This window comes from Caenorhabditis remanei, chromosome I (genome assembly GCF_010183535.1).
Source record: "Caenorhabditis remanei strain PX506 chromosome I, whole genome shotgun sequence".
Lineage (NCBI taxonomy): Eukaryota > Metazoa > Nematoda > Chromadorea > Rhabditida > Rhabditidae > Caenorhabditis > Caenorhabditis remanei.
Window position 1 is genome coordinate 10,123,110 of NC_071328.1, and position 12,926 is coordinate 10,136,035.

The 12,926-nt window shown below is 36.8% G+C and overlaps 4 protein-coding genes across 4 annotated transcripts; 2 read left to right on the forward strand and 2 right to left on the reverse strand.

Moving 5' to 3' along the window:
• On the forward strand, window positions 1-2,537 carry GCK72_002167 (uncharacterized protein; the record flags this gene model as incomplete). The annotated part of the gene is made up of 5 exons (XM_003114836.2): window positions 1-361; window positions 466-1,102; window positions 1,153-1,366; window positions 1,421-2,117; window positions 2,167-2,537. The coding sequence occupies 5 exons, from the start codon at window positions 1-3 to the stop codon at window positions 2,535-2,537; spliced, it is 2,280 nt and encodes a 759-aa protein (XP_003114884.2).
• An 885-nt stretch (window positions 2,538-3,422) lies between these two features.
• Window positions 3,423-4,616, reverse strand: GCK72_002168 (uncharacterized protein; the record flags this gene model as incomplete). Its single annotated transcript, XM_003115145.2, has 5 exons — window positions 3,423-3,497; window positions 3,550-3,636; window positions 3,684-3,914; window positions 3,965-4,262; window positions 4,348-4,616. 5 exons carry the CDS (start codon window positions 4,614-4,616, stop codon window positions 3,423-3,425), a joined length of 960 nt encoding a protein of 319 aa, XP_003115193.2.
• Window positions 4,617-7,364: 2,748 nt separating this feature from the next.
• GCK72_002169 (uncharacterized protein) lies at window positions 7,365-9,905 on the reverse strand (the record flags this gene model as incomplete). Its single annotated transcript, XM_003114733.2, has 3 exons — window positions 7,365-7,610; window positions 8,384-8,532; window positions 9,719-9,905. 3 exons carry the CDS (start codon window positions 9,903-9,905, stop codon window positions 7,365-7,367), a joined length of 582 nt encoding a protein of 193 aa, XP_003114781.2.
• Window positions 9,906-10,870: 965 nt separating this feature from the next.
• GCK72_002170 (uncharacterized protein) lies at window positions 10,871-12,574 on the forward strand (the record flags this gene model as incomplete). Its single annotated transcript, XM_053723293.1, has 9 exons — window positions 10,871-10,967; window positions 11,018-11,099; window positions 11,151-11,211; window positions 11,260-11,320; window positions 11,377-11,519; window positions 11,568-11,666; window positions 11,712-11,930; window positions 11,977-12,430; window positions 12,477-12,574. 9 exons carry the CDS (start codon window positions 10,871-10,873, stop codon window positions 12,572-12,574), a joined length of 1,314 nt encoding a protein of 437 aa, XP_053591938.1.
• Window positions 12,575-12,926: the final 352 nt, after the last annotated feature.

The window sequence follows — 12,926 nt, forward strand, 5'->3', positions numbered from 1 at the left end:
ATGGGAAAGAAAAAGAGTTCAAATGGGTTGATTTCGAATCCATCCCCAGCCAAATCACCTGTGAAGCGCAATGACATTTGGTCAACAATAGAGAGTGGAGAGGCAAAAAGTGCATCTGTTTCTCATTATAAAGAACCAAAAAATGAACCAAAGTTCGTTCATCCAGCTAAATTAGCAAAACCAAAGAAGATCTTCGATGGATTGGATATTCCAGAAAGAATACTTTCCCACGGAAAAATTGAAGAAAAAAGTGGAGGAAAGAAGAGAAAAAATAGAGAATCTTCTCCAAAAACTGAGAATAAAAAGCAGAAAGTTGATGTAAAACCGAAGGAACTTGCTGTGGTCAAGAAGCAGAATAAACGTAAGATTTCAAATATTTCGAAATCACCAGAATAGAATAAGGATACTCGCTCATCCAAGTGATATTCTCTTTTTTATTGATTCTTCAAATTATTGATTTCTCAGATTCAACTGCTACTCTGAGTGAGATCACAAAATCCACGTACTTTGTCGAAGAGCCAGATAATGATAATGAAGTGACTCTTATCTCGAATGGAAGAGAGACAAAATTCAAGAAGACCGTTGTTGTGAAAAGGGATGAAAAAGAATTGGAAAGTGATGATGAAGTTGAAGACGAAGAATATGAAGATGAGGAATTGGAGGACGAAGAAGAGTTTGAAGATGAAGAAATTGAGGATGAAGATGAAACTGATATTGATGAGAGTGAGATGATTCTCGATCCAAATGATGTCGAAAGATACATAAATTTTGAATCTGTGGAGGACGAAGAAGATGTTGAAGATGAGGAAGAAGTAGATGATGAGGAAGAAATGGAAGATGAGGAAATGGAAGACGAAGAGGAAGAAGTCAGTGATGAGGAGTCAGTTATCTCTGAAATGGATGCAGATTCTGATGACGAAGGATTCATTGCTGGAAAAGATAGAGAGGCTCATATCATTTCAAAAGACAAAGCTGCCCGTTCGTCGAACACACAATTGGTTGATTTCGACAAGTTTCCATTCACAAATGAAGACTCTGTTGTCACTGCATCTCGTGCTTTCGGATTCATGATCTCTCCATGTGATGTCCAAACTTTCTTCGAGTAAGAATTATACAGACTTCTTAATGGTTTCTATCATTTGGTGATTTCAGCAAATTCTACCAATCGAATGTTCTCGTTGTTCATCGAAAGCAACCAACCTATTTTGGTAATCTCTTCTCCACTGCTCGTCTGTGTGAGCTTTTGGAAAAAAATCATTTGGAGTATGGAACGAATATTAATATTGCTCAATATAAGAATGGAGTTAGAACAACTTTGAATGGAAAAGGGCGTGTTTATCCCCAAATTGTCAAGCAACATCTCAATGTAAGAGTCTAAATCTCAGAAGAATTGTCATAATGCTACTCTCTTTTTTTTCAGAATTTATGCTCTGTTCAATTGGTAAATCCCCAAACATTCGATGATCGTATCTGGTATATCTGTGAAGTTCTTCAAGAACAATTTGGTTGTTTTGTGGGTGCAAACACCTATTTGACACCAGCTGGATCTTCTGGATTCGCCCCCCATTGGGATGAAATCGACGCATTTTTGTTGCAAGTTGAAGGACGTAAATACTGGAGAGTATGGGCTCCAGAGTCATCTGATGAAGAATTGCCACTTGAATCAAGTGATAATTTCACAGAAGAAGAGATGAAAGGACGTGTTCCAGTATTCGAAGGATGGATTGAAAAAGGAGATGTAATTTATATTCCAAGAGGATACATCCATCAAGCGAGAACTGATTCCAAAATTCACTCTCTTCATGTTACAATTTCAACTGGAAGACAATGGAGTTTTGCTAATTTATTGGAAAAATTGGTTCCGGAAGCAATTGGAGCTCTCATTCCAGATCAACACAAACTCCGTCGTGGATTGCCCATCGGGTTGTTCGATATGGGAGGAGTTGTCGATTTGGATTATGCTCAAGAGGATCATTTCACTGAGAAATTCAAAATTGTCGTGGATAGACAAATGAGTAAACTTCGTAATTTCGTCGCTGATCACACTTTCGAAAGTTCTGTGGATAGTATGGCAAAGGAGTTCATGAAACAAGCACTTCCTCCACTTCTCACTGAAAGTATGTTGACCTTCGAATTGAGTTTTCCATTATTTAATATTATTTTCAGGTGAAAAGAAACTGAGTGTAATTGGTGCATCAATTGATTTACTCGGCGATGATCTTGTTGATTTCACTGCGAAAACCAAAGTTAAATTGATTCGAAAACATACTCAACGCCTTCTGATGGAGAGTGAAGACTCCTGTTTCATTAGTCATCGAATGAATAATTCTCGTCTTTTCGAAGGACGTCCAGAGTCAACTGTCGACTATCCGATAACTGGAATAGATGTTTATCGTGTTCTTTCGAATGCTTATCCCGAGTGGAGAACTCTTGATGACATCTTCTTATCGAGAGTTACTAGACATCAATCGAGAAAAGAGAAGTTAGCTGCAATTCAGATTTTGTTCCAGATCGGAGTCCTTTTGGTTAAAAACTAATTACGTAGTTTTATCTAATTCTTCACTAATTTCTTCCTGTTCAATAGAATTTCTTGTTCAATTAAAATGTTATTTGTTGTATCTTGTTGTCGTTTTTCATATTTTCATATGTTTTTTTGTACTCTGAATAAACTATTTTACCAAATATTTATTCAAAAATTTCTTAAAAAAACGGAATAGTTCCAGTACTGGCAATAAAGAATGCGAAACTTGCAGTTTTTAGTTGAAAATGGTCAACTTTGTGACTGTGACACGGCCTCCCTGATAGTGTCACAATATTGATTTTTATGGAGTGTATAGATCACAAATAGAACTTCATTTTTGTAGTTGACAACTTTTTTGTACGGGCACATCCTAAGAAGTTATCACCCCGCAAAGTATTTCTTTGCTATTTTTGCACTTTTTCAGTGCTAAAAGAGGAGATTTTCGAGCAATTTACTTTGACGATTGATAACTTCTTAGGATGTGCCCGTAGAAAAAAATTGTCAACTACAAAAATAAAGCTCTATTTGTGATCTATACATTCCATAAAAATCAATATTGTAAGACTATCAGAGAAGCCGTGTCACAGTCACAAAGTTGACAATTTTCAACTAAAAAACGGCAAGTTTCGCATTTTTTATGGCCAGTACTGTATAAACAGTTTTTTGGTTTAAAACTTTTGGCATATGTGAAACTCAGAAATTAATTTTCTGTAAATGAAAGTGAAATAAAAAATATGTGAAAAGAAAATAATTATTGCTTCAGGGGAAAAGTGGAGTGAATTATTACTGCAAATCTTAAATTATGAGAAACCAAAAGGGCTATTATTGTAATATTTTAGTATATGGAAAGCATGATTGAACGAGAAGACGTGTATCACATTCAATTGGAGGTCGAGTCATTTCATTGTCTGAATCCGAGGTCTGGAGCGCCGGCAACTGAACGAAAGCTGCTTTGGATTGTACGAGATGAGGCCGCCTGAATTATAGACATATTTTATGAAAGATTCATTTGGAATGAATGAATTCACCTGAATTTGACGAAGTGGTTTCATTGGAACCTTGTCAGAGAACTCCTCGTCGTAACGACCAGCACGAACCTCACGGAGTTTATCGAGCTGAAAATTACTCAAATTGGAAAGAAAAACGATTTTGAGATACTAACTTGATGAGAGCTGATAGGAAGAGCAGCTCGAATAACAATCCAGTTAACAGTCTCACGGAATGGATCAGTTGTCTCCGATCCCTCATACATCCAGAATTCTTTGGTCTTCTCGGCGATAGGGAAGAACGACTGGAAGTCGAATGAGCACAGTTTGCACTCACTTCCCTTGTAAATAATCTGTGGAAGCAGATTGATGAATGGAGAGAATGTTGCGTTGTCATCATGAGATTCCTGGAAAAAGTAAAGACGATGAGAAGTATTAAATGATAAAAAATCATTACATTCAAGAAAACAGCAATTGCAATGACACCATTTGGCTGTTTGAGAGCATCAGCCATGGTGGCGAAACGAGTGTTTCGATGAATGAGATGCATCTCTCCGGCATATCCGACACCTCCGATAGTGTGCTCTGATCCATTCATTGGTTCAGTTGCCCAGTGGAAATTGACAGAATCCAAATGATATTGTTCTTCTGGGAGGAAGGAAATAGCCAGTTCACTGCTGTTTCCTTCTCTCAATAACCAGACTGAATTCCCGTCGTTTACTGCTTTGAATTCTCCAGTCGATTCGTATGTCACTCTAGAAATATAATGGGTATTTAGGAGAAGTATAACTTGAAAATATCAGAAGTTCCTTTCCATCCGTTCTTCAACAATTCACTTACTCAAAGTGTGCATTCTGAAGATGTTCTCCGAAAGCAGTGATTACTGGAACAATATCAATCGGCGATTGACTTCTTCCCAACGATGGAACATTCAAAACTTTTCCCAATGAGTCCAATTTGACTTTGTTGAGTCCGGTCTTGAATGCACTTTCCATGAATTTCGGAGCCTCTTTCAACTGGTTTAATGATCCAGCAATTGACGGAGCAGCAGCCTCTGCTTTCTGTTTTAATTGAGCAAAACCTCCCTGGATTTGACTCAAAAAAGCCATGTTTGAAGTTGGAGAAGTTGGTTTTCTGAAATATTAAAAATGAAGAAAACGTAGGTGAAAAAAGAAAGAGAAAATGTTGACGGCTGAGAACAAAGAATTGGAGACAAGAAAATAGAGCTATTATAAACGAGAAATAAGGAGCAATGAATGGAGAATATATTATACGAATTGGATTGGATATTTATGAGAAGTTGAGAAGTATTGAGATGGAAATGTTTGGCTGAATTCTCACATTTATTGTCGACATTAAAAAGAAGAAGAAAAGGTCAAATAGAAGACGTTGACGTCATCTTGAAACACCTTTTGAAAATAAGAAACTAGTCGAGTCATAGTTAATTAGAAGAAGAAGAAGAGTAGAATATCATAAGAGCATTGGGAAGTAAGAATATTATCGTAACTCTTATTTTTTCTTCTTCACAATTAAAACTAGATTTGTTATTCAGTGTCACTTCTAGACACATACAACCGACCATTATTCGAATTCAAAAAAAGGGAGAAAATAAGAATTTGGAGCAGAAGACGGAAAGAAGAAGACGTTTTTGAAGTCAACCAAAACGACGGAATTGGGCAAAAACGAATGAAATGGAAGAATCAAATGACAGAAAAACAGAAGAAGAGAACGATAAAATGACGTGTGGATGTTTTGGAGAAAACAATGGAATAAAGCTGAAATAAAGGATAAAGAAGACGAATTCAAGGAAGAAAAGATGAAGAAGATGAAGAAGAAGACGTGAATTCAATTTTGAGAATTTGAAAAAGAACGATGTCAATGAAATATCGTTTACTTAGAAAAATTAATACATTCAAAAAATTTGAGTTTCATCAAGAAAAATTCCGTTTCTCGAGATTTCTTACGAATTCAGTCAACATTTAGACGTCATCAAAACACAGACACGCTATCAACTTTTTCTACATTTGATTCTCTTTTTACGACTATTTCCAAAAGAAAATACTTCTTTGAATTTCTAAAGAAAAGAGCACTTTCCAGTCTCAGTAATCTTCAAATTTCTTCGTTTCCTGTCGACTCAACCGACGGAAGATGGAATGTTATTCGAGTCGACGAACGCAACACCATAAATAATGCGTCTCCAGAACCTGCTCCCAAAAATTGAAAGTATCAGAGAGCTTTTCGAAGCAACAGACAGACAAATGGAGCCCCAGAAAAGTCGATAGAGTCGCGTGCCTTCTCGAGTAGAAAAAAGAAGAAGAAGACCACTGGCGCGCACATTCTTCGTTGTAGCAGTGTAGGCTGCTTTCGATAATTCTTCTAGATTTTCTTCTCTTTCTCCTCCTTTTCTCCTTCTTTTCAAGACACAGACACGCGCGCACACTTACAATTATTCTGGGTGAAAAAGCGAGAAGAGATTTGAAAAATGAGAAGATTCTTCTTTTTTGGAAAAGAGGAAGAAGAAAATCATGCGGAGCTAATGGGAGGAATATGACACCGATTTGAGGACATGTACTGATGAAAAAAATAATAGGAATCAGTTTGCAGAGGAAGGAGGAATAGCACTTCCTTGATAGTGTGTCGAATTTATAATATCAAAATGAGCTGATCGAAAAAGTTCTAATGAGCATTAAGTTGGAGAATTCGGTGGAATATGAAGTACCGTAACCCAGTAAAGCAATGAGAGCTCAAGTGCGCAAAATTAGACAGATGTTTTCAGGAGGTTTTTATGATTTCTGAACCAAAAAATTATAATTTTGAAGTTTACTTTGCTCAGAAATTGCCGAAAACTCACACGAAATTCTAACGTTTAGTGAGTACTTCCGACGAGCTTACCAGTGTTACTTGGCTCTAAAATCGTCTGGTTTCAGAATGAATTCTCGACGTTGCTGACTACAATTTCATAAAAGCCACGTCTCCTAAACTCGCCATTTCGCATTCGAAACACTTGACTAAACATACAAATTTCTGACAACTGAAGCCCTTTTTGAGATACATAAATTTCATAGTTTTATGCTTCACAACCACTTCAAAACTAAACAAAACAAAGAAAAACAAACTGAAAACTCCGTCCGCTTTCCTTCGGGAAATGAAAAAAAAATCAAAGAGAGCTTCATAAATTTTTGATGAGAAGAAGGATACAACCGCCATTTTGAGAGTTGATTCTGAATGAAAAAGTCAGAAAAAAAGAAGAGGAAATTGAGAGGAAATTAATGGTCACCCATGAGAATTGAGGAATAAAAATAAAATAAATGGAAAGAAAAATTTTGGGAAAAAGGGGGTTGAAAAAGGAGAGAAATGGAAGCTTTTCTCCCGGAAAGTGGGATGCGCAAATGCCAGAAATTCAATCACTCTCTCCTTCTTTTTCTTTCTTTTTTCCGTCTGTTTCGGTCCCTTTTTGCCATTTCCGAAATGGAATCAAACTCGTTTGGTATTTTCATTTTTAAATTCAGTCAGTGAGAAAAAAGAAAATTGTTTATTTAGAAATTAGGTTGCGTATGTTGACAAATAAGGCAAGATGAGGTAGATTGGAAAGAGGAAAATCGGAGAAAACGAACATGAAGATTCATAAAAAATAAGATTGACCCGTTTGAATTATGAGAGTATTTACAGAAAATTATGAGCAAAGACACCGGAAAAAAGAGACTAGAAGAGGGATGGAAGGGGAAGAGATTTCAATTTTCGGAAACGTTTTCAGAGATTTTAGCAGGACACAAATAAAACTAGGAGAATAATTTGCTTTTAACGTTCAAAATCTCTGAGAGCGACCTGACTGAAATTTCGAGATCAATTTCAGATTTTCAGATTTGTGGATTATAGGCGTGTAGTGTAGGTCCACCTTTAACAGTGGATATGTGTGCCTTTTGACTTCGTTTTTTTCGTCGACAATAGAAACAATAAACGACACATAATGTCACATTGAGTCCGAAACAAATTGCAGCGACTCCAATTGCGATGGCAAGAAACCAAAATGGAGAGAGAACTGCTCGAAACTCAGGGATGTATGATTTGTTGGTTGTTGCTGTTGGAATTGTTGTTGTTTCGTTCTGAAAACAAAATTAGGTTTATTTGAGGTCAAGGTCTTTAATTGGACGTTCAGAGTCAAATTATAACAACTATAATTTCAATTAAATATAATAATTAGGTTCTTATATAAAATCTGCTAATCTTCCGATCGACTCTAATCAGTGTAAATTCCCATCAGTGAGTTTTTGATTTGGGAGAAAATCATCTCAATGGCTCATAGTAGCTGGTTTACTGTACATTCTGTACAACTTAATTAGAAAATTTCAGGAAATCAGAAAGATTCGTTTGATCTCATAACAGATCCAAAATATCAATCAACTCCTGACTCGTAACTATTCCCTTTTATTCATTTAATTATGTTTCTTGGATAGACGTATCCAATTAAGCTCTCCGTGATACCTCCTTGAATGCCTCTTATGTTGTTGTATCCCTCTTTCCGCATACATATAAATCTTATTGGAATATATAATCCTTAAATGATTACTACCTATACTCATTCCTCTTTGCTAATAGTAATAGAACCTTTCCTTTTTCTCTTTTTTCTCTCCTGGGAGAGAAAGAGTACGAGTAACTAATATACCTTTTTCTCCCTTCAATTTCTCTCATAACCTCCTTTTCCATACACTTCTCATTACATTTTGCCGAGAGCCGCCTGTTTTGCATACACAAAAATGGCATCTCTTTTACTCGTATGTATAAGAACCGCCCATGTAAATAAAGCATGTACGCGAAATGGCAATTCTCGAGATATTTGAAGAAGGGGAAACGGAAATGGATTTAGTATGAGTCTTACTCTGATACGATGGATGAGAACGGATAAAACTCCAGAAGAATTTAGAGTTGAGGGTCCATTGAATTGACATGTTGGCTCACAGGAAACGAGAAGACAGTTGGCGTCATCGAAATCTGATGTGATTCCCTCGAAAGTTACGCCATCGCAATCTGGAATACAGTAAAGAGTCGAATGGAACAATTTTCAGATTCATGTACATTTCACAAAAATTTGGTTTTTCGGTTGGTGTTTTAGCAGAAAATGTCTGAAATTTATTAGAGCAATTTAATAGTACACCTACAATTGTGAAAAAAAATCGGTGGGATCTGATGATGGAATAAATATTTATAATTTCTCATCCCTTGTTGATTGAGAATGTGTATTATTTCAGTCAACAAAGTCCATCACTTTCACTCTTTTACTTTCTATTTACCCGTCTTCTTTTCTCGGCTCAATGCTCTTCTTCTCCTTCTTCTCTTCTATATTATTTTCATCAAATCTCCATAGGAACGGAAATAAAAGGACACCAACAACGTGTCCACCTTCTATTATTCTTCCCGAAAAAGAAAAGAAGAAGAAGAAGGTTTCTGTTTCCGGCTGTTGTTTTTCTCAGGATCAGGGGGTCTCACAGGGAGGCGAGAGAATCGGTTTAGCCGTCGATAAAACAAACGATTGTATGACACGCGGATTAAACGCGACACTGTCTCCGCTCGAAGAGAAAAGAGCACAGCTCTGAGCATTTCCCGCGCGGAACGATTCGACTGGTAGTTCGAGTCGACAAACAACTCGAGCTCTCCTCTCTCTCTCCAATCGAAGAGCAACAAGATGCTTCTGATACATTTGTCATTTTGGAGTATGCGAAACGAGAAACACGGATAACTGTCAAAACCGGAAAAAGCTCTTTTTTGAACAAGGACAGATAGTGAGAACACTTTACAAATGTTCAAGTGATCAACCAGTGGACATTTCTTCAATGATTGAGAACAGTGGGAAAAGGGGGTTTCTGGAAGATATAATCGTTGAGCTGTATTCAAGTGTTCAGTTGTTCCAAACAAAAGACTCTAGCGGAGTTGCAAAATTGAAACAAGTCATGATTCCAGATTCATCGATACTATATTTTTCCACAAACCTAATCACAAAATTGTAATAAAAGGGAAGTTAATTCAACTATTAATAATCTCTTCTTATAACTCATTTCGTATAGAGTTGTGAGAAATTGATGAATTATATTTATGACAGACGATGATGGATTATGTCTAAGTTCTTCTCATTCATACTTTTCAATGTATCTAGAATTTCACAAAATTCAAGTCAAACTTCAGGTCTAATTTAACATTGAAATGGAATGAAACTCACTCGGAATGGAACAACAGACATCTAAGCATTGTTTCATGTCAGTTGTCGTCTGTGAAGATACAGTAATCGCTCCCTGTCCGAATCTTTGCTCATTGAAAATTTCGAGTTGACCGCAGAACACATCAACTGCACGGGAGGCTCTGATTAATAGCAAAAAATGGAAAAATATGAAATGAAGCTGTTGCATGGCTACGCGAGGATACGCGAAAAGCCAGAGAGCTTCAACGAGAGCAGCAGGTATGGCGATGAGAGAAGGTGAGACGAAGAGGGGCGGGAAAAGAGAAAAAGAGAGAAAAGAGAGGCTTTCTGCGGGGTTATGTTCATGTATGTTGGGAATAAGATGAAGAAACGATGTGATCTGGGAGAGAGCGGGGGTCGTCGAACCTCATGTTTGTTTTCACAAGACACTGAAACCGCACCGCCCATATTGGGTCACTGTGATAAAGAAATGAATAAGGTGATATGATGTACTTGAGATGAATGCTTATGATCGGAGAATAGCACAAAAAGTATGATTGTGAAGGTCAATCAATTACTACAGTATCATGGAACGTTTCTGTACAATGTTGAAAATAATGTGTTATAACATGTTATAAATACTGATTATATAATTCAAACAGAATGTAATTTCTTGCAAATCATCGTTCTAGATTATTCTTCGATTCAAAAGACTAGTCTTCGAGCGAATGATTTAAAAAAAATGTTCACACAACCAGGTTCAACTTCCATGCATCTTCACATTTTTTGACCACCTAGGACAGCTACTGTAATACCGCAAAACCTGTAATAGAAGCGCACCTGAAGAGTTTGGAGCATCCTATCTCGGGTGTCTCAAAAGATATGAAAATGTTTTCAACTGAAGAAATATTTTATGAATATTAAACTATATTTTGTCAGTTCACAGCTTTTTGATATTTCCTTTGCGAGCCGAGATATACCGGTACGATCAGGCACCGCTTGGTGCGCCTATATTAGAGGTTTTACGGTAGTCGAAGAGATTTCTTTCTTTATTCTTTGAATACAGTAACCCTTAAAGGCGCATATCAAAAAGTGACTTTGTGACCTCCCAGCGATTGCTCATTTTATTCATCAGCAAGCGCTTCACTTGTTTCTTTTCAATCAAAATACTAATTTTTCTCGCTGTTAACCACAATGGCGCTAGTCCCGAAAGACTTCATGACTGATGTTTCTATTCGATGCCCAAAATTTACTTTAGAAGCATGCTGCCCGATTTGCATGGAGGTTTTTGGTATAAAGCTAAATAATAAACCCTTTATTTTTTAACATCAACTAATTCAGATACAACATCTCATACCCCTAAAGTTCTGGAATGTGGTCACTCATTCTGCATGTCCTGTATCAAAAGAACCGTGGAATCAATGTGAGTGGGAAAACACGCAGTATTGATATTTAGTATTTAAATGGATTTCAGTCAAGTTTCTCACACTGGTAATGGAGATGTCGATATGGCTTTCTGCTGCTCCCTTTGTCGTGTTAGTTCTCAATTAATATTAATACCATCATTAAGAAAAGTTTTACAGCGATCGATGAGTATTCCATCAACCGGAGTGTCTGGTTTTCCTACAAATCATCAGTTGATTGGTACAGCTACTTAATTTTCAAAATATAAATTATATAATCTCAAAAAAAAATCTCAGATGCCATCGCTCCCCAAGACTCTCGTGTGATGACTTGTACATCGTGCAGATTGAACGGATCTGAAACGACATTTCATATTTGTCGCGAATGCACTATCACGAATCACAACTTCGACATTAAGGCAATTATAGGCGATGATGAGGTTTTGAAGAAGATCAATTTGTTTCAAATAATATAAGTTAATTTTTAGCCACCGGTACATCCGGACGATTTTACAATCTGCTCGACTTGTGTTCTCAAGAACCACAACAACCCATGCCATAATGTGGTTGCGTATGTTCCGATTCGAGTTAGTTTATTAAATTTAGTAAAAATGAATTATATGAATTTTCAGATTCATTATCAGTTCAAAAGGAATATGAGAAGCGTCGACGTTCTTAAAGCACAAATGGCCGAGAAATCAGCCGATGCACGTTTAATTCTCACAACAATGCTCGAACGTGTTGGGAGAAACGACACAGAAGTCGATAAAATGGTTGCTCTGATGGAAAAGGCAAAAAGCAGCGAACGCCTTGATTTGATTTTCAAAAAATACACCCACGAGATGAGCTCTGTAAGAAGAACATGACAAATATTAAATTTCAATTACATTTCTTCAGAACATCAAACTTTTGGACGTATTGATAAAAGATGGTGGAAAGCTGAAAGAATTGGTGACAGAAAAAACCAAATTTCTCGAAAAAGGAAATGAGGAAATCAGCAGTATGCACTGTTTCGCCGAACCTTCAAATCTGAAAGAAGTTCTCAATTTTTCTGATGTGATTCCATCGCAAATTCCAACTGATTTGCCGGATATTGTCGACACATTTCAAACTGACACAGAATTGCCAAGTGAAGAGGCAAACTTGCCAAGACGAGTCGCTTCCCAACGGTCCCTGTTGCTTAATGAACAAATTCCAACGATTGAAGTTATCCAATCGGATATAAATGAGGAGACATTCTGGAACATTGTCCTGTCAACTTCAGAGGTTATCTGGTTCAATGTTGGTCGTCTTTGGCAAACGATGTCTCACGGAACATCGACAGCTTTGCAGAGAAACAATTATAACCAAGGTCAGTTTTGTTCCGAACTGATCTTTTTGAACTGCACATTTTTCAGAAAGCGTTCAGATAAATATTTACGAAGGTATTACTCTGATGATCACAGGAGCAATCGTAGCCGTTCTCGCATTCGCTGTCTACAGTTTCTGGTTCTAAAATATGTCTATTTACACCAATTCCTCACTCTACATGTTCTTTCCAATTTTCATAACTCGAATTTTCTTACAATGATCTTCTACGAATAAAGCATGTCAACAATTGTGAAACCAAATTTGATATTTATAATACTCTTCAATTATTCCAAAGTACCGATACAGTCAATTTTTAAATGCAAGGAGTCCCGTTCCCGAGAAATGTGTATGTTGCGGGGAATGATTCGAAATTGAAACAAAAAGGTGAAAATACACTTAAAATGCAGTAAAGCGGGTGCACTTGGCAACACAGAATCGGGGAGAAAAATGGAAATAAAGAATAGGAATGAGAAAATTCTAAGGGTAAAGCAATTCAG